This window comes from Phalangium opilio, unplaced genomic scaffold (assembly GCF_054372755.1).
Source record: "Phalangium opilio isolate 3A_F unplaced genomic scaffold, DU_Popi_V2 ptg000105l_1, whole genome shotgun sequence".
NCBI lineage: Eukaryota > Metazoa > Arthropoda > Arachnida > Opiliones > Phalangiidae > Phalangium > Phalangium opilio.
Window position 1 is genome coordinate 670,868 of NW_028324207.1, and position 25,980 is coordinate 696,847.

Sequence of the window (25,980 nt, forward strand, 5' to 3'; positions counted from 1 at the left end):
GCAGTTTGAGGATAGATCCAACCCTATTAGGCAAGGCTTACTTATACAATAGCCCGACAGAACATTAGAATAGACGTGTTAATTAGCGTTTAATTCGTTTTTAACGGAAATTGCACGTGGGGTTTTTTTTAAATCTCTTAATTAATCCTATACGATATAATGTAGAAGTACTTTCGTTAGATTCCGTTATCAACGTCCTCTATAGATTAGGCATTAAAAATGAGGTTCGTACGCGATCATTTCGTATTTGTAGAGGTGTTAAGATTTTTAGGTTATTTAAGCCTCGGTTAAGCACTAGGGCCTTGTACGAAGGACTACCTCGTAGTCTCGTCGTGTCGGGTTAGAATGGAGGACTTGGCTTCGCGAACGTGCCTGGTTTACGTAATGTTGCGTTTGGTTTAATTCCACCGCCACCCTACCCTCCCCACTTTTTTACTCTTAACTGTAGCCTTGAGAAAGATCTATCTCTCACTCTACCTCTCTTTCCCGACCAGTTTTTCCTCTTTTTACCCTCAAGGCTTCGTTGATTCTAGGGGAACCCCTTTTTATGCCCCACTCTTTCCCCGTTGTAACTCCTAACGCGTGGAATTGTGTTGCGCAACTACGCATGCGTCTATCCCCTAGTGATCCCCTGAAAGGCGGGTGTTCTACAGGGTTGCCAGCCAGGATATGTCGACCCTTTTCGCTATATACCATCTCTCGAATGATATATATATACATATAAATATATTTATAATAAATTATTATCAATACTGGAAGGAGATATATCTGTCTTTTCTAATTAATATTTTACACGTAGGTTGGATATTCAAAATCAATAATTTACGTAGAACTTTCGAACTAGCATCGACTTTGTACTTTCATACGTGTTTTTGCGGCTCTCAACTAATCATTCATGAATTTTATTCTTAAACTAACCTTTGTACTTATATTATACAAAAACGAGTTTTTGCCACGCTCTTCTAAAATTGAAACTTACACTCGAGAATCAAATTAAATTCTAAACATTTCCTCAGATTATCTTATTCGAAAAAGTAGGCCTTTAATCCATCCGATCACTTTGGGTATCGGTGTGTTAAAATAGCGCCGCTAGGACATAACCCCTTTCGTAAAAGTATCGCCTCAGTTTCCTCATCCCCGATAACTATATTCTTCCCCTTTGCTTCGGGACTAAAAAAAAATTTGCAGTCCTTCATCCCAATTTTCGTCCGTTCGCCATCGCCGCCATTTTTCCCCTTATCCCTAATTTCCCTCTCTCCCCATAGCGCGAATCGAAAGGCTGAAGCCGTCATTGGCCAAGGTCTCCCTACGGATTCCCTTCAAAAAGTTTTTCCCGTTAGGGGCGCCACGGTATCGCCGCGACGCGGAGGTACGATTTTCCGAAAGAGAAATCCGCGAGCCGACTGCCGACTGGGCTTCTCTTTCGAGAAAGGGAGGTTTACGAAGGCTGTTACGCGACAGACGTTCGTTCGGCTACGCTCTTTATCGTTAGCGTTCGCTTTACCAACGCCATAGGTTAAATTTAATCCTTCCGCGGATTATCCAATCCTCCTATGGATTTGTCGTAGCGAGAGGAAGGACCTAAAAACTGACGATGAATATTAAAAGTTCCGACTGGAATTTGTGACCACGGTTTTAATTAGACTTCAATTTAATAAATTGAGATCGGTTTTAGAAGGTGGCGACCATGCACCCACCCGGTTTGGCACTAGTTGCCGATGACAAGGAAGTTTTTGATCCTTGTTGCCATTGCGAATGTCGCGGGGAACCTTGCGGTATAGTCGGGGGTGGTGGACCGACATCAACCCTGAATGGCAGGACTTCCGTAAATTTGTTACCCGGTGTTCCGGCGGCTAGCGTACCCGTTGACGCTAGGACCGTGGCTTCGTCCGCCTATCCCGGTGGCGTCCCGGTTTTAGGCACCTCCGAAAGCCTATTTTGTTGCGGCTGTTGCCATTGCGCCACCGCCGGACTTATTTTAAACGGTACCAACGTCGGTTCTAATAGTAACGGATTAGTCGCCGCGACCATACCAACCAGACTCTCATCTACTTGTCCTCATCCCTCAGATTGCCACGAATGTTTCCACAACGTCTGCGTACCATTCGCTTCGACACGTCACCCGTGCCAGAGGACTGTCGCCCCGGAAAGGTCAGCCCCTCGCATCATAGAACAAAACGTGGTAAGTAGTACCATTCCTTAAACGCGAGTAAGCCTAAAGTCGCGCGGACCTAAGTAAGATACCGGAAACAAACTACTTTTTAATAGCACGTTTCCTAAACCCACTTCACTTCCTCGTGCGACTACTAGCCTTCTTATAAGCCTTTAGATTAGATTTGAACACGGTGTGCGCCAACCAATCTGCTCGGTTACTTCGTTGTCGCGAAGAAAATTTTAAAGAATGTTTTGCCATTATAGGCTTAGCGAATCAATTTTTTTTAGCCATTTTTAGCGCCGTCATTAATAAAAGCTGATTAAGTGACAGCCTTGTACAAAGTTCATCCTTGAAAGCCTTGACAGGCAAGGTTTTCCTTTTTTTTCTCTCCCGGTTTTTATTTCTTCGCGAGTTTAGAAGAAAAAAAAACCGAATCCCCTTTTTAAAACTTGAGAGAAAAATCTGATATAGCTTAAAGAAAGACTAGAAGTAATAAATTATTTGAAGGATTGTGTCCTTTAAGACTTAAAGAGAGAGGGGCCAGTTTAGGGAGCAAAAAGGAAAAAAAGAAAAAGGCGTAGACGCATTTTTATTTCCCCCTAGTGTTAACTTTACGCAACATTAACTTTTTAAGTATATGATTTTACCGAAGAGTAAGTCACGTAGGAGGCAATAGTTGAATTTATTTCATCCAATGGCCCCATTTTTTTTTTTTGCTGGCAAATTTTAGGGTAGTCTTATGATTGCGATAATTAAGTACGTCTAACTGATTTCTCTTTATGATAAAATTTAATCTCGGAAATGCGCCGCGCGCATGCTCCGTTCCGTTCCGTTTCAATCTCCGAAATAAAATAAAAAAAAAAATGGAAATTTCGTATCAGGATAATGACACCATCGCGCGATATTTGAACGCGTTTTAAAATAATTATTTTAGCCTAGCGTTTAGATTAGATTGGGACTGAGCGACCTGATATTGTATTAATTAACGTATAAAAACGCCCTCGAGCGTAGGCTTTTTCGCTTACGTTTTATTTTAACCTTTGTAGATAGCGATAGTTTCAATATTTAAAATATTCAAAAAGAAGAAAAAAAGAACGTTCTTTATCTTATAATTTTGAAATATCCGATAACAAGCTGGGATTCTGGGTTTCGGATGTAAATTTTTTTTACGTATTATAGTGTTACTTAATTCAGCCCGTATAATTAATTTAAATTTATTTAATTAACCCTTGTAATAAATATACATTTTTGTATGAAATACAGGGTGTTTCTGATAAGTCTGTGGATGGAAATTATTTTAGATACAAATTACGAAGGGCTGTTAACAGAATAGTTAAGTTTAACAATTCGAAATATATTCCAAATTTTTATGACGTAGGTATGAAAGGTAAATCTTTGACAAATATCCGACACCTCAATATCAATACGATAATTTATCATATTAAAATAAACCTTATCTTTTGTTGAAATATTAACCCTTAATATCGGGATTCCTTGTTACTAACGCGATTGTGAATCAAATTTAAAACTGAGATAGCGTGTGCAATTATTATATCGGAAGTTTCTTCCGGGTATTATATTATATTATATTATCAAGAAGTGATATCTAGTTTATTAGGGAGAAAGTATAAGTTGCCTAAGTATTCGCGGGCCATAGTCCCTGTCCCCCTTTCAAAATACAAGGGGGGACGTAAAAGGAGGCCGGGCTATTTCGCCTCTCCTCAGTCGGAAAATACGTAATTTTCGTCATTCGCGTTGCGCTGACAAGAACCAATGAGATGCTGGTTGTAATTTAGAGGCGTGGATTGACTCCGTACCTACGTTTGAACTGGAGATAAAGCTAGAAATGTGGTGAATTTATACCATCTCCCTAGTAAACTAGATATCACTTCTTGGTATTTATATTAAGTCCAAAATTTTGGTGATCTCGATAAAAGGGCAAATTTTTGATAAATTTAATGCTAAACTACACGAAAAGTTGGACTAAGTCAAAAATAAGTGATATTATAGGACCTTTCGTGAAATTATAGGATAATATAGGACAGGTTCAAAAATTTAGGAACGCTGGGCTCCTCGAATGATTAGTTATTAGCTGATTATCATAAAGTAATTTCTCTAATCATTTATCAGGCAATGACCTGACGACCTCTTTGTTGAATAATTTTAGGGTTACTGGTTACTGATTACCGAACATAGCAATTACTTAATTTTTTTTTTATCAGGGAAGTGTTGAGTGACTCTTCTTCTTCTAGAGAGATGCTCCTATTTATTTATATTTTTTATTTCCTAGATAAAGGTCTTGATATATTAGATGCAATATAGTTTTTTTTTTCTATTGGCTTGTTTGAAGTCATGTTCCGAAACTTATCAGTAATGTTATAATTTAAGTCAAAATTTATCTAACGATATGAAAAATTTATTGGTTAGGATGTAAGGCATTTCCCATGTTTGGAAATAAACGAAGAAGCCGCCGCGAGATGGGATTATTAGTCACGCGTGAAGTCATTTATTTCAAACGGGGAAGTCGGGAAATTTGAAAGTGGGGTCCTCTCTTGTCAGGGAATTTATTATCCCATATTTTTGAACCTCTATTATATTATCCCATATTTTTGAACATCTATTATATTATCCCATATTTTTGAACATCTATTATATTATCCCATATTTTTGAACATCTATTATATTATCCCATATTTTTGAACCTCTATTATATTATCCCATATTTTTGAACCTCTATTATATTATATTATCCCATATTTTTGAACCTCTATTATATTATCCCATATTTTTGAACCTCTATTATATTATCCCATATTTTTGAACCTCTATTATATTATATTATCCCATATTTTTGAACCTCTATTATATTATATTATCCCATATTTTTGAACCTCTATTATATTATATTATCCCATATTTTTGAACCTCTATTATATTATATTATCCCATATTTTTGAACCTCTATACGCATGCGCAGTAATTGTCACCCAGTTTCGAGCAAGCTTTAACTACTTAGTTATGTTAGGCTTATTAAATAGTTGCAATTCTTTCATTGATTTGAATGCACGTTGCGCGTAGCTAATTCCTACTCTACCTCTTATCAGCTTTTAAAATTAATAGATGGAAATAGGCCAAAAAATTTAACTCCGCTATCATGATATACTAGGCCTAGAAGTTTTAAGAACCTGTTTGATCCGGATTTAGTGGAGTTTTTAAGGCAGCCGTTTTCCACGTGCTGAACTGAATTTTAGGCGCGTATACCCCCACGCGGTTTAAGTTCCATCCATGCGATCCATTCCATGGTAGTTCAGACACCAGACTAACTCTCTGCTTCTTTCTACCATCAAGAGATCGAGTCAAATAAAAAAACGTTTAAAAAAAAACCTTGAAACCCTGGAGCTGACTAAAACTGACTGAAAAACGACTACATATAAAATTCCCCTTAGAACGAGCTAGCTAGCTAGCAAGCTATCTTACGCAATGTTAGTTATAATAACGTGGTGAAACAGCGCCCACTTTTTTTTTTAAAAATGGTATTCAGGGGCGTAGGGTAAGTTAGGTATTTTTTTCTGTTCTATCTCTCTATCTCCAAAGGTCGACTGGATTATACCAGGGGCTGTCTGTAGCCCAACAGTCTATGGCGCCATCGTTACAGGTGGAATGCCACCTTTAAATTTATTACTTTAACCGTCATACCAGTTTAAGTAAGCTTTTACCGTATACCCATTTTGGACTAATTCCGGATTATCCGTGACCTGTTGGGTATCTACGTAGATAAGTCGCCGATGTCCAGTTAAAAGTGCTTTGGATCTACTGACCATATGGCCAGTTTAAAAAAAATTCCTTATTTCTCAGAATGGTATAAATTAATTAATATAAATTTAAAAAAATCGAAATTACTTTAATAGGAAACTATTGTAATCTCTAGTCTTTTTTTTTTAGTCGTTTCCGCTCACGTGACCATCAAATTGGCGCGCGGGAACACGCCGGATAACAATGATAACGCGTTAATAACTTTCCTATAAAAAAAACTTTTAAAATTGCCTAACGATTCGTTTCGTTTTTTTTTTTTTTTTTTTTTTTGCAAAAAGAAAAAATGGGCAAACCGAAGTAGATAAACTAATTCTGTTGCGATTAACGAAACATTCGGTTATGTTATGCCTTCTCTTAACCTTTTCTGTTTAATACGCTTTTTGCAGCGCTGTAGTAGTGTGCTCTCTCTGTGTCTCTCTTGGAGCGAAAGAACAAAATTTAACGCTTCATAAAAGAGTTATGAACAGTTCCCCCTTTTATTCGAGAAAGGTTCTCTCTCTCTGTGGTCGTTCAATTTTCTATATAGACTCCAGAGGGCCTCACGATCGTTTCAAAATAGGCTTAGTTCGTACTACCTCTGCCTCTTTTCGGGTTTTTAACCTCTATCTCCAATCCAGCATCACAGTGGCTGTCACTAGGGCGGCAAAAAAGTTTTACAAGAAGTAAAATTTAAAGGAATAGTAATGATGTCGGGGAAAACGTAACAATGTAATTTTATTTGTAAGGAAATTTAAGTTTTAAAATTTGGCCTGGAGTCTGCCATATTTATCGCTACAGGTATTGGTTAGAGGGAAAGGAGGCTTACAGCATCTCTTATATGTTAATGATGCTCTGTCTTTGTAACTAATAATGTAAAATTAAAATTTCAAAAGTTCTAAGCTCTTCTAAACGCACTCTAACACCAGTGAGGCTATCCCTTTATATATATTTATATAAAAAAAACTTGAACGTAACCCGTTTGCTTTAAAGTTTTTTAACGCATTAGGCTTAGCACACTATATTACAATGAAAGCTTTTATAAAAGGAGGGCCTCTCTTTTTGGCGAAAGTTATTAACCGTGGTCACTATGAGATACTTAAAATAAAGGACTTCATTTAGGTCTCCAACACTCGCAACTTAAAAAAAAAAGATAAATTGGCAAAGTCGACTTGACGCCATTCACTCTGTCCTAGTTTAAATTTTTGTGATTGGTTTTTAGGCTTAGCGCCAATCGCCCGTTTCATAGCCAACTCGATCACGCGCTCATGGACGCGAGTTGTGCACCCCGTTCAATAAGCTGAAACGCGTACAGTAGATAATTTTTGGACATTTAGACCAGTAGTTGGTGTTGGGCACGTGGTAATCGAATAATTCTTTGAACGGGTTGGCGTCCGGGAACGCGAGATCGAGTGGGCCATGCAGGAAGAGTTGGCTGTACTGTTTGGAATTTACGACCAGGGGGATTGACTGTAGCCCCCGTTTGTAATAAGGTTAACAAGATGGTTTTTAGTTTTTGTTTTAACACTCTTGCCGCTGGCAGCCGTGTCAGTATTTTAACTTTTTAGGCCTAAGTGCGGAGAGAGGAAAATGTTCACCCCTTTTAAATACTATTTAATAATATTGCGTAACAACTGACTGCATACTGTATTTTAAACTTGGCTTTGCATCAATAGATCTGGAGTGGTTTGTCCTATTTAGATCGACGTAGGGAAAAATTTGGGTTCTATTGAACGGACATAAGTTAAAAGGAATAGGAATTCGTAAAATCTAACGCGTTCGAAAACTTTAGAATTATCTGAAATACAACGAAAATACATGTTGCCAGTTTTAATTTTAAAAATTAAAATCTTTTTAATTTGTGCTGAACTATTAACGACGTAACTTTGGGGGGGGGGGTCTCTCTCTAAAATTTCCAATTTTATTTAATTATAAGAATGACCATGCGGTTTTTTTAATATTTTATAAACACACCGCGGAGAACTGTGGGTTAGGTTTGAGGCGCTACTACACCATTGAAGGTTTTACACTATCAAGAAGTGATATCTAGTTTATTAGGGAGAAGGTATAAGATTCCTAAGTATTCGCGCGCCATGGTCTCAGTCCCCCTTTCAAAATACAAGGGGGGACGTAAAAAGAGGCCGGGCTATTTCTCCTCTCCTCAGTCGGAAAATACGTAATTTTTGTTAGTTGGCGTCGCGCTGACGTGAGGTTTCAAGAACCAATGAGATGCTGGTTGTAATTTAGAGGCGGGGATTAACTGCGGACCTACGTTTCGACTGGAGATAAAGCTGGAAATGTGGCGAATTTATACCTTCTCCCTAATAAACTAGATATCACTTCTTGACACTATACATTTTAATAAATCGAAATGAAATTATCATTATCAAAATTCACTTTCCATTTTAGTAAATGGAAAATGGGCGGTACCTAACGTGTCATTAAAAATCTTTTTCGTCCTTTTGTGACTTTGTCGTGAATAAAGGATAATTTTTACCACCGGTTTCCTACCCCTCTATTAAAGTCCCTGAAGCTATATAAAATTTTATTCGTTGTCAATGTAGGTTAGCCCGTAGTGGAGTCAAGAAACTCTAGTCCTAGGCCTAATTTCAGTTGCGCGCGTTAACTTCCACCACCACCACGACGTTACTCTATCTATCTAGTACTAAATAGGCATGCCGTGGTATAACCAAACTAGTGTCAAAGACCCGAATAATTCAACTCGCACTCGCCTTTAGGCCAAGGCAAACCATTTCGTATTAGTAATTGCCATTAATTTTTATATTTTATCTAAAAAGCCGTACTTGTATTGTGAATATGTATTTCCACTAGCGCGTGAATCTGAATAGATGGTGAAATAATTTCTTGGTTCCAACTTTATTCGAAGCTTTTCACCAGGGAAATTGATATCCCTTCATTGTTAAACGATATACCTTTAAATTTATCAGAGCATAAGTTTATTGTACGATATGGTCCATAAGTATGACACTACCTATACTTCGTTATGCTAGAGACTTTACTGAGAGCTAGTTCGAGAACGACAAGCGAGAATTGACTATACTCGGTTTTGTAGCACTTCCATCTTCCTATTTAGACTGTCCTAAGCCTTTGACAGCGCCTCACCAGGCGTCGCTTTACCCTGAATCATGACGTTTCCCTTACGTAACTTCACGACAAGCTCCGGTTTGTAACCAGTAACAAACTTATGGAACATATCTTGTGAACTTATGTCACAGGTATTCTATAAAACCAGGGATAACGGTTAGTATTTACTCGAGTCCGACTCATAGCCCAGTATAGAGCCCCTCCCTCCAACACGTAACGATAAGTTTAAATTATCTTATTGGCTCATTTAAACTACGTTTTGATGATGTTGCTGACGGGAACGGCGAAAAATACGTAATTCCTTTTTACCTCTGTCGCTATGACCCGCCTCTTCTTTCATACCCCTCCGTCCCGTGGAAGGGGGTCCGGGATTTTGATGACGCGCGCCCACATTACTCTGTTCTCCATTCCTACTTCTAAAATTAAATCTATCCCTGATAAAACCTAAAAATTTATACCAGGTATACTTTATAAAAACCTGGAAATTGATCAGGGTTATGGAAGTTTCGTTTTACCGTTTGGTGTATACGTTAAACCTTGTCAAAAACAGTTGTACTTAAACCTATCCTTGAATTTTTTACACACGTTACAAGTATAGGTACGCGATTTAGTACATGTGCTATGTCTAAACCTGGCGGAAGGCGGACGCTCTGTAATTAATATCTATTAAAAAAGAAAAATCTGATCTTAGTCATTAAATTGGTTACTAGGTAGTTTAATATTAATTATAGTTAAGAACTTTTTTTAATCCTTTATTATATTAGGTATGGTTTTTAATGAGGAAAAGAATATTTTTCAAGGTTATTTTAAAATTTTATGACCCATATAGAATAAATCTAAAATTAAAATAGTTTAAAGTTAAAAAATCAAGGTCTACCCATTATAATTTGAATTTTTAACTTTATATGCTAGTCTCGAGTGCTACTTCGCGAAAAGAAGTGAAATCAAGAAGCTATATCTAGTTTACTAGGGAGAAGGTATAAGACGCCTAAGTATTCGCGCGCCATAGTCCCAGTCCCCCTTTCAAAATACAAGGGGGGGGGGACGTAAAAGGAGGCCGGGTTATTTCGCCTCTCCTCAGTCGGAAAATAGGTAATTTTCGTCATTCGCGTTGCGCTGACGTGAGTTTTCAAGAACCATTGAGATGCTGGTTGTAATTTAGAGGCGGGGATTTTAACTCCGGACCTTCGTTTGGACTGAAGATAAAGCTAGAAATGCGGCTTCTCCCTAGTAAACTGGATATCGCTTCTTGGTCAAATATTTAGCCATTAAAGTGTCAACATAAGTTCATAAAATATGTTCCATAAGTTTGTCACTGGTTACATAGAGCTTGTCATGAAGTGACGTAGGTTATAGATTCGAGGTAAAGCGACGCCTGGTGAGGCGCTGTCAAAGGCTTAGTACGGTAATAGGGGCTGCAAAATTAACCACCGAGTGTAGGACTTCAATTCTCGCTTGTCGTTCTCGAACTAGCTCGAGTCCAGAATTACGAAGTATAGGTAGTGTCATACATCGGCAAATTCCGGGGACACCCTTATTAGGTTTTTATACTATTCCTTTAATCTACATTAATTAAGTTTAATTTATGGGGCGTTAACTTCTTTTTCTTTTGGTACTTGTAAGATATACCGTTACCAAATCATTCATTTGGAAAATTAGTATGGCCAGGAAATATTAAATATTCCAATTTTTTTTTTTAGTTTTTTATTGAAACCCTTTATCTAGATAAAAAGACTAACCCACCCCATTGTCTTTATGGGAAATTTTCCATGTCTGTTTTTATTTTTTCTTGATAAAACCATACTAAACTGATAACTAATAAAGACATTACAATTTATATTGCAATAAAGGAAGCCTATTTAAAGCTACGAATATTTAAATTACATTATTCTTTCTTTATTTCTTTGGGTAGCCTGTAAGTCAGTGGACTTCCGCCAATGTTCTAGAATGGATGGCAGCCCTAAATCTCTACAGGTACATAGACGCTTTCAAATCTAAAGATATCAAAGGATGCGATCTGGTCAATTTGGATAAGCAGAAATTAGAAGTAAGTCCTTGTCAATCATTATATTTTCTGGTGATGGTTCTAGTTGATCTGGATTTTTTTTTTCAATATGTATATACAGGGTGTTTCTGATAAGTCTGCCATAAATTATGGTTGATTTTGAGTCGAAAATGTTCGATGACATTTTGCTGTCCGGGCCACTTTTTTCTAGTTTTGATTTGAGTGTTTTAGGGATGACCCCTTTAAATCATTGTTTTTAAGGGGTCAACCGTAAAATACTCCAATCATGACTCGAAAACAGTGTCTCTTACAGAAAAAGGGTGATAGAAGTTACATTTTCGACTCAAAATTACCAGAGAACATATCTCTTAATTTATGGTGAAATTATCATCGGAAGCACCCTGTATATAAAACCGGTTTTTAACTTAAGATGGTTGGTACTTTGCAAGGCTGCCAAATTTTATATCTCTGTCATATTATTACTGTCATATTAGAGAGAAGGTCTTTAAATTAGTTATTACAATTTTTATCCACACTTATAAATTTTAGGGATGACCCCTTTAAATCATTGTTTTTAAGGGGTCATCCGTAAAATACTCCAATCATAACTCGAAAACAGTGGCTCTTACAGCAAAAGAGTGATAGAAGTTACATTTTTGACTCAAAATTGCTCAGAGAACATATCTCTTAATTTATGGTGAAATTGTCATCGGAAGCACCCTGTATATAAAACCGGTTTTTAACTAAAGATGGTTGGTACTTTGCAAGGCTGCCAAATTTTATATATCTCTCTCTCTCCTTGTTCATTGGGCCGATTACTGTCATATTAGAGAGAAGGTCTTTAAATTAGTTATTACAATTTTTATCCACACTTATAAATACGCTTCGAAACATTAAAGAAGATTTTTTTTTAAGAGAGGTAAAATTCATTTATGGGCAATTTTAATCAATGTCCAAGGTTACTTTAAATACAGGTTTTATGAGCCAGGCATGGATTCGCTAAGTGTATCTAATTCTTGTCGTGGTATTCGCGTTATACCGAGCGAAATAAGCTTCCGCTAGCTTTTATACAGACTAACGACTTTTATTTATTTATTTACTTAGGTTTTTGTTTGTTAATTTACGTTTAGATTTTAGTTTCATTGTAGAAATTTTTGGGGTTTTCTTTGTTGGTAGCTTTATTTAAATTTTGTCTTCTCGTGTATACATGCGTAGGGAATTTAATTTGGTCCAGGTTAAACTGGTATTTCAAGTGAATTAAAGTTTGAAGGCAATCCTTTTTTTTATTTATTTTAATCTAATCTCTGGAAAATTTATGGGAAAGTAGACTTTGAATTGGTTGCGAGTCGTAAAAATTAAAAAGAAATACTCCGTCGATATCAGATATTTCCCTGTACATTTCGATTTTGACGCTTGTTTAACTTTATAAGACTGCAAAGTATATTAATAGATTGGAAATCTAAAAATTCTAAAGTATAGTCTGGCGAAATCTCAATTTCGCTAGCTAGCTACAATCTAAACTTTTAGTTATTTAAAAAAAATTCGCTAAAAAACTCGGAACTTCCCCATTCTTGGCATCTTCCTCCTATAAGTAAAATGCTGCTTAACTAGTACAGGAACGTCTTCGACTTATCCTTTGAGCAGCTTGGTTAACTTCGTATTACAAACTTAATCGGGTTTACCGTGATGATTTTTAGAACGGACTAATCGGCTCAAAAACTATAGTGCTATAAAAGTTTAACAGTGGCGTCGGGTTTTTTTTAGGTACCTAATTTATTTGAAAGTCTCCTGTTTAGTTTGGTTTATGTTTGTCAACGTTAGCGTTCAAATTCCCATGAGTTTTTAGTTTCGGAGAAAAACTGTTCTTCTCAAAGGGTTGGGTTGGGAAATATCGGCTTCTCTTCGAATCGGTTTGGAAAAAGTCCAAAAATGAGGTTTATAAATTGTTTTAAAATGTTAAAATAACAATTATTATATTATACCCTTTTTGATCAATTCAAATCAAGAAGTGATATTTAGTTTATTAGGGAGAAGGTATAAATTCGCGCCACGTTTCTAGTTTTATCTCCAGTCCAAACGTATAGTAGGTCCGGAGTTAATCCCCACCTCTAAATTATAACCAGCATCTCATTGGTTCTTGAAAACTCACGTCAGCGCGACGCGAATGACGAAAATTACAGTCATATTTTCCGACTGAGGAGAGGCGAAATAGCCCGGCCTCCTTTTACGTCCCCCCTTATATTTTGAAAGGGGGACTGGGACTATGGCGCGCGAATACTTAGGCGTCTTATACCTTCTCCCTAATAAACTAGATATCACTTCTCGTTCAAACCTACGGTATATGTTATTTTCCATATTATATTTGTCAAAACGTTGAATAACTGCGGTGTTTAAATCTCGGTAATTTTAAGGGTTGCGCACTAGACAATATTAAAGTTCTTTGATTTCTGATAATATCAAAGAATACGTTTATCAAGTGCTATAATAAATTTATACGTTTGATAACTACCAATGTGGACCAAAAATATTTCATTTCATTTTGGATTTAACATTCGTAAACATAAAATAAAATTTTTATGTTAATTTTTGGCAAATAATTTTTAGGAATAAAGCGTTAATTTCGTTATATATTTTTTAATTAATAGAACATGGGTGTTTTGGAGGAATATCACCAACAAGCTATTTTAGTCTGTATTGATGAATTATGCCAAAGAAATTCACCTATGGTGCGTTTAAGTTTTAAATGTTTAACTTATATCGGACGTAATTAACTTAAAGTTCATTCGTTACTTTTAGAGTTCGGAAGAATTTCAGAACAAATTGAATATTAACGCGCTCTCCGATAGTGAAAGTATGTCCGTTATATTTAGGTGTGTTTTGAGGTTCTTAATTGATTAAATAAAATTATTAAACAGTAACGAGTCCTGCCAGTCATCATCAGTTATTAGAGCAGAGTTTCCCATCTTTATTACGATGCGACAAGTGTCAAGCATATTTGCGTGGTTTGATGCATCAAGGCATGCTTTGTCAAGGTACTTAATGTTCCTTTGAGATATTTCTGTTAAATTATCAGTGAAAATTGAGAAATATTGCCATTATTTAAGATTGCGGTCTTATTTGCCATCGAACTTGCGCCGCAACGGGTCTTCCACCTTGTATAGTGACGGATCCAAGGAGACAGGGTCGTTTAAGTTTAATTAATTGTAAGTTTGAAGGCATTCTTTCATTCGTTGTGTTCAACTTTACCATATTGATAATTAAAATGGTTTTAAACAGCCGTTCACGCATTCGGACGCGATTTAAGTTTGCAATTTGATCCCAGTGAACGTTCAGCACCCTCAGTAGTTCTTCGTTGCATTCAAGAAATTGAATTACGAGCCCGCCAATTAATAGCTACAAATTCAACTCAAGATTTATATAAAATTTACGAAGGTTCTTTTTGGAAAAGGCAGGAGAAGGAATACGAAATATATTTGTTTGATTTGAAACAGAAACTTAGCGAAGGTAAGTTGGTTGATAACTTGATATTATGCCTGAACTTTGCATTTTATCTCATGTTCCGTTTACTAAATCTTAGATCCAATGCGGGTTGATTTAAGTAGCTTCGATATTAACGCGGTTGCCAGCATATTCAAGCGGTATCTTCGCGAATTACCTAATCCAGTTATTCCTACTCAATTATATGATAAATTTTTAGAATCTGCGAGTAAGTAACATTTTAATTGATTTTCTTATCAATATTTAAAACTTAATTCCTATTGATAATTTAATTTAATTAGGAATAGAAAATGAACAGCAATTTTCAGCCGAATTATCACGTTTAATATTGCAACTTCCTCTGCACCATCGCTTAGTTCTTCACGTAATCATGGCTCATTTGTGCCGTCTCTGCACTATGAAGTACAACTCTGGTTCGACGGAAAAACCAACGGAGCTTATCAATTCTTTCAGTCACGTTTTACTTCGACCTCCTTGGGAAAGGATAGTGTAAGTTAATTAATATTTAACTTTGAAAACCAACGATAAGTCTTTAATTAATATTTAACCGAACAAATTAAATTAAACGCATTCTGTTTTTATAGCGAACTTGTACATCAAATGGAGTTCTATAACCGCATTGTCGAATGTTTATTATTAAAATTGGATTGGGGTGAACAAAGACCGAACTTTGATGCCCAACCAAGTTTTCCTGGTAAGTTCGAGTACTTAATTAAATTAATTAAAATTATATTTAATTTAATACTAATTAATATTTTTATTTGTAGGTTTACCTCCTCGCAGAATAGCAACGAGACCAGGTCATCCAACATACATGGACCCGAGTACTTGCATTATCGGTGGAAGTGGTGGTTCGGATAAATTTGAGGATGGAGAACCAGTTTCGATCTTATCGGGACCTTTACCGAATTTGGAAGACGCTCCGTGGTATTGGGGTAGCATTTCAAAGTAAGTCTATAAATTGGCTAGGCCTGTGCTGGTAGTGATTTTTGGGTTTCGGGTCGGGTACGGGTAGTTGAAAAAACTTCCAATCGGGTATCGGGTCGGGTACCCGGATTTCTAACGGGTACTCGAATAATTAGGCCTAGCTAAACTACCATTAGTCGGGTGCTTTCAGGTAGCAAAAAAATCTTATCGGGTTGAAATACTTTTATTTGTGAAAAAAATAAGTGTCATGAAAGACTTGGATACCATTATGGCGAAAAGTACAAAAATAAGACGCTAAGTGGAAATCACAAACGTCGGACGCAACGCAATTAGCCTTATTCCTGATCAGCGCCACCTACCCATAGCGGCGACTTTGAGAACTACTGTAAACGGCAAGCCAATCAGATGCCGCTAAAATCTGGTGACGTCACTGATGGGCACTCTCGGGGTCTTACCAAAAATGACGTCACCAGATTTTAGCGACATCTGATTGGCTTGCCGTTTACAGTAGTTCTCAAAGTCGCCGCTATGGGTAGGTGGCGCTGATCAGGAATAAGGCTAATTTAGTACAGGCGAAGGCAGGGCGTCGTGCCCAAACCTACAACGCCCTGCCTTCGCCTGTACTAAATTGCGTTGCGTCCGACGTTTATGAATTCCAGCTTAAAGCTATTAGCGAGGATTGAAATAATGAATAATACTGAGCATTGTGGAAAAGTTTACTCAAACTTAAGTTCTTCTAAGTTCAAGAAACTTTGCCAAACCAATACCCGATTGTCCTAAGCCTTGTCACGGGTAATGAGCGGGAAAATTTAAATATTCGAATAATTTCGGGTATTAAGAAATTAGGTTTTCTTTCGGGTACCGGGTACTCGCACAGGCCTAAAATTGGCCTATTAATTGAAACTTGCCTATAAATAACCATTATCTTTCTGTTGTAGGGAGGAAGTTAATGAAAAGTTAAAGGACGCGTTAGATGGGTCTTATCTGGTACGAGATGCTTCCAGTAAAAATTACGGAGAATACACGTTAACGTTAAAGTAAGTGAAGTTCTGTTTAGTGTTCAAATATTTGCGCTAAGTTCAATATTAAAGATATAATGTTTCGAGTGTTTGTATTTGAACCTTTTTTGTCTTATCTTTGTTTATAACAGACAAGGGGGTTGCAACAAATTAATAAAAATCATGCACCATAATGGAAAATACGGTTTCTCCGATCCTTTACAATTCAACTCTGTCGTTCAACTCATCACTTATTACCAACATAATACGTTGGGGCAATATAACCGTTCGTTAAATACTAGGTTAATGTATCCTGTCTCTAGGTTTTACCCCGTAAGTATTTAAAATTCGTGGTAATTATGTTTAAAAATTCCGCATCGAAGTAACCAATTATTTTTAATTAATTATTAAAGGCTGCTGATAAAGTAGATGTTATTTTAACTGCCAAAAAATTGATGGAAATCAGTCAAGAATATCAGACGAAAAGTCGTCAATATGACAAGTTTCACGACGATTTTCAGAAGACTAGAATGGAAATTAGTTTAAAACGACAAGCGTTAGAAGCCTTTACCGAAACGGTGGTTGTTTTTAAGGAACAAATAGAACTTCATATGAGTTCTCAGTTGGAAGCGTTACCTCATGAAAAATCCACGTAAGTTATAATACTTTTTATTTATTTTTCTTTCTTTCGTTTAATTATTTATTTCGTTTTTAATTTGATTGATTGATTTTTTTTTTATTGTTTTTTTAGGTTAATAGAAAATTTTCACCTGTTAAACTCTCGTTGCCAAGAAATTGAACAGAGCAAGTTTCATTTAGAAGGCGAATTGAAAGCTCGAATGGCGTACAATCGTTCTTTGGATCGCGAAATTAATTCTCTCAAACCCGAAATAGCCCAACTTACCAAAGAACGGGAAACTTTAAGACTGTGAGTAATTCTTTACTACTATTATTATTATTATTATTATTACTACTACTACTACTACTATTACTATTACTACTACTACTACTACTACTATTACTATTACTATTACTACTACTACTACTACTACTACTACTACTACTACTATTACTATTACTACTACTACTACTACTACTACTACTACTACTATTACTATTACTACTACTACTACTACTACTACTACTACTATTTCATAAGCGCCTAGGGTTTAGAAAACTGTGCGCCCCTTTTTTTTCAAACAATTTAGAAAAAGTTTTGTTGGTTTAAAAGATTAGTGACAGCAGCCCTATGCCTATATATTTTTTTTGTAATGTTCCGCCATTTTGTAAAATGGCGGCAGTTATTGTGAAATTAACTCGTCATGCGACAACTTTCTTAATTTTCATTGGATTTAAATGAAATTTTGCATGTAGACGTAACGCATTGTCTAGAATAGCCTTGTTATTTTTGCAATAAGATCCACGGCCATCTTAAAAAATGGCGGCAGTTATTGTGAAATTAACTCGTCAGGCGACAACTTTCTTAATTATCAATAGATTTAAATGAAATTTTGCATATAGACTTAACGCATTATATAGATTAGTCTCTTGATTTTGCAATAAGATCCACGGCCATCTTGTAAAATGGCGTCAGTTATTGTGAAATTAACTCGCCAGGCGATAACTTTCTTAATTTTCAATAGATTTAAATGAAATTTTGCATGTAAACGTAACGTATTGTCTAGAATAGCCTTGTTATTTTGCAATAAGATCCACGGCCATCTTAAAAAATGGCGGCAGTTATTGTGAAATTAACTCGTCAGGCGATAACTTTCATAATTTTCAATGGATTAAATTAAATTTTGCATATGGACGTAAGACATTATCTAGAGTAGCCTTAAATGTTTTTAATGAGATCCGCAGCCATGTTTGAAAAAAGGCGGCTATTAAGGTCCGCCAAAGTTAATTCGCGGCAAATATGCAATTTTATTATGTTAAATGTAGTATCGCGTGTTCTAATCGCGTGTAGTCATTAAATATTCTTGTTTAACTTTATCTCGGCAGACTTCTGATGATGGCCGGTGTGAAGAAAGACAACATTGACCGTTTGCTCTCTGATCCCAATATGGACGTGAATGAACTGATGCGCGAATCGGCCTTTTTGAAAGAAGAAGAGTATTTGCTTCATCAGAAAGAGGAATATTGGTTGCGTCAAAATGTATTGAGAGAAGAAGCGGAAGAACTCTTGGCGGGTCATCCAGTTGGAACTTTCCTAATAAGGCTCAGCAGCAAGACTAAAAACTACGCTCTATCTATTGTGTAAGTTTTTAACCAAGCACGTTCTTCATTCATTCATTCATTCCTTTGAGCATACCATAAATCACTACGCGGAGTATAAATAAATTCCCCCCCCCCCCCCCGAATTGGAAGGGGGTGGAGATTACTTTCAAACCAGTAGTTGGGCGTGGCTTAATTCAGGGGCACTCCACCTTTCCTTTGTTGTTAAAGGAAAAGTCCGGGTTTAATTTTAGAAAAAAGACCATTCTTTTAAGGGATAATGTTATGTTAGATGAACTTTTCCTTTATGGGACAATTTTATGTTAGATGCACTTTTCCTTTAAGGGATAATGTTATGTTAGATGAACTTTTCCTTTAAGGGACAATGTTATGTTAGATGAACTTTTCCTTTAAGGGACAATGTTATGTTAGATGAACTTTTCCTTTAAGGGACAATGTTATGTTAGATGAACTTTTCCTTTAAGGGACAATGTTATGTTAGATGAACTTTTCCTTTAAGGAATTTCAACGCAGTGTAATAGATAAAATATGTAATTAGCTGTGTAGTTGACCCTTTGTAGGAAATTTATTCTTTCTGATTTATGGTAGAGTTGCTAAAAATCCACGCATTGTCGATTTTTTTTTTTTGGATTTTTATTTTGTTAGCTAAGCTTTTGTTTGCGTAAATGTAAGGGAAGATAAAAAAAATTCATTCAATTTTGATTCTGAAGATGTAGAGTTAAATTTGTAAGAACTTTAGCTTAAAAAGGCGCTCAATCATCCATGGTGCATTTATAGATTATAAGAATTTCTTTTTTTTTAAGTACTGGCACATTCATAGGGCATGGGAAAGAATTTTTTTTGTTTCGTTGTTGACTTGCGCTTTTGGCGAAGTCATTTTGACAGGGTTGGCAAGTTTTCGCCAGGGGTGGAAAAAACCGCGGTTTTTACCTGGTAAAAACCGGGTGGCAAAAACTAATTTTTCCGCGGTTTTTACCGCGCGGCTTAAACCAGGTTAAAACCGGGTGGCAAAAACTAATTTTTCCGCGGTTTTTACCGCGCGGCTTAAACCAGGTTAAAACCGGGTGGCAAAAACTAATTTTTCCGCGGTTTTTACCGCGCGGCTTAAACCAGGTTAAAACCGGTGGCAAAAACCATTTTTTCCGCGGTTTTTTCCACTTTTTAAGGTTTTTTCCAGTTGCTATGTGAAGTATTTGACTAACTATTCGTTAAATATTCGCGAAAAACCTGGCAAATTTGAATACCAAAAATTTAATAGAGTAATAACCACCTCAAATTTAAAAATTAAAAATACTATTGTTATTTTTCTAACATAACAATAACAAACATCACGAAAATGCACTTAAAATTCGCTAGTTTACCACTTTGTAACCATGAATTTAGTTTTTGCCGGTTTTTTCCGTTTTTGCCGGTTTTTACCGGTTTTTTCCACGTGTCCCGGCAAAAACTAGTTTTTTCCGGGTTTTTGCCAACCCTGCATTTTGATGACCTTCATAAGGGGGCATGAATTTATTTCAAGTGGTACTACACTACAGGCTTTTCATAAAATTCTCTTTAAAACGTTTTAAGTGTAGTGGAATTATTTTTAGCAAAGGGTACACGCTTCCGCTAAAGTAGTTTTTGGGGAAATGAAATTGGATGTAGGCCTAGAGAATTTAGAATTCAATTTTCGCGTCAGTTTCATAAATGCGTGTGCTTGATTATAGCGTAAGTTTATAAGATACGTGTTCTATAATGCACGAGACTTACTGAGAGCTAGTTCGAGAAAGACACCGGAATTGACTGCTTTCGATTTTGCAGTCCCATCTTCTGGAGCGCATCTTATGAACTTATGATTATAGTCTTTGAGGGACTTTGAAGTCGTTAAAATCGTTTTCGAAGCTGTGGTATTATAGTTTGTAGCTTGGTTATTTATAGACCAATTTTGGTGTCGCTTGTCTCAATTGGAAGCTCTTGTTCCCCGTGTCCCTCGCATATTCTCCAATCCCCACTCAGGCTTTTATAGTGCTCCAAAAATCTAGTATTTAAAGATGATATTGTTTGTCATAATTTGTGCACATCATCATGATACACTCGCATTATTATGACCGGCCCATTTGGTTACAAGAGAAAACATTTTTTTTTTTTTTAACTTTACAGTACACCTGATGGCAAAGTAGGACATTGTATCATTCACAAGACTGACACGGGTTACGGTTTTGCCGAACCTTATAACGTACATCCTACTCTGAAAAAACTAGTTCTTCACTACGCGCAAACTTCCCTAGAAGAGCACAATGACTCTTTGAAACTTACAATGAAATACCCGCTCTTTGCGCCCAAAAATGAACCCAGATGATCAAAAAAAAATATAATTCTCGCGTAGTGTCCAGCGCCATACAGTAAAACCATATTTCTCTTCAACCGCGCCTACCCCTGAATTCCCCTACGGAATATCCATTAATGAACCATTAGCGTCAGAAACTCTACAAGATAGTAGATCTCAGCTGGAAGTGAAGAAAGGATTTAATTAAACCTTATAACCGCGCGTCAAACCTTTTAAATCGCGCAAAGAAATACTTGAGTATGAGCGGGAAGGCATAAAAATGACTAGGAAAGATGGAATTTAAAATGTCCCATGTGGGTAGAGAAAAGGGGCGTGTTTAAATTCGGAAAATCTTTTCCCTATTGGTTAACCAGTTATTTATATGCCTTTCTTCTTTACTTACAGTATTTTATAAGCAATTTCCTTGATTTAAATACAATACCTTAAGCACCGCACCGCAAAAGAATTAAAAATAAATATTAGGCGAAAAATAACGAGAGAAAGAAAGAGAAATTTGTCGTGTTGTTAGTAAATTAACGTTAAATGATATGGACTACAATTAATTCATGGAAAGCTGTGATAAATAAGTCACGTAATTATAAAATACAAAAATAACTGTAAATATCATACGTAAAATGTACAAAAACTTTCTTATGATCTTGGTTTTCACTTTTTTTTTTTTTTTTTTAAACTGTTCTGTTCTGTTCAGTTCAGTGTTGTGTAAATGTGTGTGACAGCGGAGATTCGTTTACACCTAGCTGTATCTAGACTTTGTCCCTAACATTGTAACCAATTTTTTAGAGTATCCGGTTTGATACTAGGTGAGGAAAACCCCTTAAAATAATTTGGTACTCATCTAAATAGTGAGAAATACACGGAGAATGGGAAAATATTGTTTTAAAATACCCGGTTTGATACCAAGAAGTTATATCTGGTTTATTAGGGAGAAGGTATAAATTCGCCCCACATTTCCAGCTTTATCTCCAGTCCAAACGTATAGTAGGTCCGGAGTTAATCCCCGCCTCTAAATTACAACCATCATCTCATTGGTTCTTGAAAACTAACGTCAGCGCGACGCAAATGACGGGAAAATTACAGTCATATTTTCCGTCTGAGGAGAGGCGAAATAGCCTGGCCTCCTTTTACCTCCCCCCCCCCTTGTATTTTGAAAGGGGGACTGGGACTATGGCGCCGAATACTTAGGCATCTTATACCTTCTCCCTAATAAACTAGATATCACTTCTTGTTGATACTAATTAAGTAAGGGGGGGAAAAAGAGAGTACTCATTTGGATACTTGACCAAGAAAATTTTAATAATGGTGTATTATAATTTTTTAAGAAACGTCGTGTCTTTGTCGAGGTGTTTCGTGTTAGCTTCTCGGATTGTCTAGAAACAGGTAGGTGACTGACTGAGGTGTAACGTAGAAATTCGATTTTTAGTTTAGTACAATTATTTGTTTAAAAAAATTCGGGAAAAAAAAAATCTTTTGTCCATAACGTCTTCCGTCTATATTTACTTTTTATTAAATAATATTTAACGAAAAGACATTTAAAAGAATCAAAAGTTATTGAAATATGGTATTTTTTAACGATGAAATAAACGGGCGAGAGTGAAGTGATATTTTTTAGGATTATATTTCAAAGTTTCACCGGGGCAAAAAAAAGGCGCGTAAAAAATTATTGAACTATTAAAGTAATTGTCGCAACGCGTGTCGGAAAAAAAGGGTTTATAATATTTAGGAATTAATAAATTACGTATGTAAAGAATAAGAAATTTCCACCGCTTCCGCTCGGATATGAAAAAAAAAAAAATGTTTTTTTAGTTATTTTTAAGTGAATTAATTATTGAATAACATTTTCAATCCCTAAATGTTATGTACAGTAGGCTTTGGCATTTTAAATACAAATTAATTTTTGCTTTAGTATTTAACGTTCTGTTCATTATTGAAAAAAAAAAAAAAAAAAGAAACCTCGTAGAATTTTTGTATTGAAACTTTTTTTTTTTCGTTACTGGAATCATTCTATTAATATTAGAAGCCTGGAACTAGTCATTAACTGGTTTATATAAATTAAACTAGAATTAAAAATAGAAAAAAACAAAACAAAAGAAAGATAAGTTGTTTAACATTGTTTTATATATAAGTTTTTACTTTTTAAAAAACCTGAATAGGTAGAAATAGAAGTTGAAATCAAATAAAATAAAAAAAGGCTTAGTAAATTGAAAAGAAATTGAAATAATGGTCCAATTTTATTGAAAACTAGCTGCTACCCGCGGCGTCGCTCGCGTGTAATAAGAACTACCATCAAAATGTTATAAAGAATGGGTAGGCCTAGATTTTACTGATGACTAATATTTTTGTAGCACCCTAGGACCGATGACACTCGGCGTTGCCCGTCAGCCCGTCAGGACATTTTTTATTACTTTTCACGCGGACATTATAGACCTGTTCACATTAAGGGCCGCGCATGAGAAGTTGCAATGATTGGGGGCATGAGTTATAGCGCTTCTATGGAGTTAAACGTGTAAACTAAACTACGATGGACGTATGGGAGACCTTTTGAAATTTAATATTAAAATAAAATGCCTAGTATTTAAAACCGAGATAGTACAATTAAAATCATGTTAAGAAATAAAGTGTTTAAGTTCTAATGGAAACGGTGCATTGATATTACTAGGCCGCTATAACTCACTAAGCCTTGGCGACGGTACGGGATCATCGATTCATCGGCGAATAGACGGCGATGTCCGCCGATGCCGTGCCGAAAGCGGTGTGTATGCCCGTAAGCCCTGGCGCCCAATTTAGTGAGTAGAATTTCATTACATGCCCTAATTTTAAGTCTATCAATTGAATTTGATAAAATTTCACCTCGGAAGTTCAATTAATACTTTTACAACAAGTAATACAACACTGTTTTATACAAAGAAACTCGAATGCGTAGCAAATAAGGCAAAAGGAATGGTTTAAAGTACTGCACTGCCCCCAAACATTCTTTCTACGCATGCTCACCTCTCGAACTTTTTCCCCCCTTTTCACCCCCGCTCTACCGGTGAAAAGGTCTATTCCATAAAGAAGGGTTTTTTAGTTTTTGGCCGCCATTTAAAAAGATGGCAACAAATCGAACCCAAAAGACCAATCAGCCCGTCTATAGGTTAAAGGAAATCAGTGTACTAAATATTTGTGAAATCGGTTGAAACGCGCGGACTTTGTTGCATAGAGAAGTTTTTTTTTACATTTTTGGGTGCCATTTTTTTAAGATGGCGGCGGATTGGAAAAATCTTTCTTAGTACGCGCCTACTACTTATGAGTAACGTTCCGGCGAATTTTCAGCCTTCTAGGGCAAGCGGTTTGGGCTGGGCGTTGATTATCAGTCAGTCAGGACTTTAATTTATATAGATATAGATGACGCGTTTAATTGGTTGAAACATATTTAATGGTGTCTTGGGAGTTACAAGATATTTAACAAAGAAACTATTTATGAATGAATATATTGGGGTATTATAGTAAATACAAGAAAACTTTAACGTTAGAATATATTTGAAATGGAACTTTAGGATATTATACTATATGTGAAAGGAACTTTAGGATACTGAAAACTATAGGAATATCAGTTTAAAGGTAAGTTGATGATTTAAGTTAGAAGAGGAAGTGATGGGAACCATCGGTGGACGCCTTTTCTGGCATTGAATGGAGATCATTGAAGAAATTGAATAATGGATTGGGACTGCTGTTGGAATCCTCCTTAGCGTTGACGGTGGTAGTTACGGGTGCGGAAGACTGGCTTCTAATATCCGCCGAGAAACTTGGAAGACTAAAAGGTGAACGGTCATTCTGTGTGCCAAAGTTAAAGGTTGGTGGATTTGCGTCTTGTTGCTGAGGTACTGTTTCATTAGTTTCATTATCATCGCTGAGGATAATTAATGGTGGAGTGCTGGGAGCTCTATTATATTGCGAAGATTTAGCGTAATTAGTGTCTCCAGATTGTTGAGTACTACTCGAAGACGGTTCTACAATTTCTTCCTGGAACGAACCACCTAGGTAAAAAGTGTCATTGCTTTCCTCCTCTTGCGGTTGTTTTGGCTGTTGAAGGTGTTCAGAGTGCATGAGGTTGATCTCCTTTGTTTGTGATTGCGTAAGCCCTCGTGGTAGATTGGTCGGTAAAGGTTGAGGCATTGCAGTGTCAATGTGGTGAGGTGCGTGTCTCAACAATTTGCTGTCCAGCTGCGGATATTCTTTGGACTGTTTGGACAAGGTGCTCTCCATCTCCTGGGAAGATTTTCTTTTTAAGTGGTGAGATACTTCGAAGTCTTGGATAAATCCTATGTCCATCTCTTGCGAGGATCTGGTCATTGACTGCTGAGATGGGTTTAACTGTTGGGATAATTCAATGTCCATCTTTTGCGAGGATCCTGTCTTTGACTGTTGGGATAATTCGATGTCCATCTTTTGCGAGGATCTTGTCTTTGACTGCTGAGATGCGTTGTCAATCTGCTGAGATTTGTTGGATTGTTGGGACAATCTTAGTGAATCAAGTAGGTGAAGCGCGCTGTTCTCTTGGGACGATCTAGTCAGCTCCTTCAATGCTGAATCGCTGTTACTGCTCGAAGAAATGTTGATGGTTTCATTGGAGTCAAAAGAAGGCTCGTATGGTTTGCTTCTTATCATAGTCTCAAATATGGGAGACTCATCAAAAGGTGGGTCTCCTCTAACTGCGGCGATGTCGTGGCTGTCAGCTTTCTTTTGGTAGGTTGGGTCACCTTTGATAAATTCGTTTACATTGTTAGTACTCGAGGATGGGATAGTTTCGGGTTGAAAATACTGTTGAGATGTTTGAGGAATTTGTTTTTGCAGATGCTGAATTTCCAACTGCAGTTCGGTGGCCGTTTTACCAAGTTCAATGCACTTGTCTTGCATTCGCCTAATTTGATGAAATTGTTGTCGAATTCCTTCAGGTTTTTCC

The 25,980-nt window shown here is 36.4% G+C and overlaps 1 protein-coding gene across 5 annotated transcripts in view; it reads left to right on the top strand.

Annotated features, from left to right (window-relative positions):
- Positions 1–25,980, top strand: part of Pi3K21B (phosphatidylinositol 3-kinase regulatory subunit alpha) — a 51,828-nt gene that overhangs the window by 24,328 nt on the left and 1,520 nt on the right. For 2 of the 5 annotated variants that reach the window (XM_089851850.1, XM_089851851.1), the window contains exons 4-20: positions 2,070–2,182; positions 10,962–11,096; positions 13,700–13,780; positions 13,851–13,905; positions 13,970–14,086; positions 14,159–14,257; positions 14,331–14,558; positions 14,632–14,760; positions 14,834–15,041; positions 15,137–15,246; positions 15,320–15,500; positions 16,418–16,516; positions 16,630–16,810; positions 16,891–17,129; positions 17,229–17,405; positions 18,482–18,736; positions 20,855–23,259. In XM_089851850.1, the coding sequence (XP_089707976.1) occupies positions 2,070–2,182; positions 10,962–11,096; positions 13,700–13,780; positions 13,851–13,905; positions 13,970–14,086; positions 14,159–14,257; positions 14,331–14,558; positions 14,632–14,760; positions 14,834–15,041; positions 15,137–15,246; positions 15,320–15,500; positions 16,418–16,516; positions 16,630–16,810; positions 16,891–17,129; positions 17,229–17,405; positions 18,482–18,736; positions 20,855–21,053 (2,606 nt within the window). In that variant the 3' untranslated portion in view covers positions 21,054–23,259. Of the gene's footprint in view, positions 1–1,294; positions 1,986–2,069; positions 2,183–10,961; positions 11,097–13,699; positions 13,781–13,850; positions 13,906–13,969; positions 14,087–14,158; positions 14,258–14,330; positions 14,559–14,631; positions 14,761–14,833; positions 15,042–15,136; positions 15,247–15,319; positions 15,501–16,417; positions 16,517–16,629; positions 16,811–16,890; positions 17,130–17,228; positions 17,406–18,481; positions 18,737–20,854; positions 23,260–25,980 lie in introns of those variants that run through there. The other 3 variants (XM_089851853.1, XM_089851852.1, XM_089851854.1) reach the window with 3 other exon arrangements.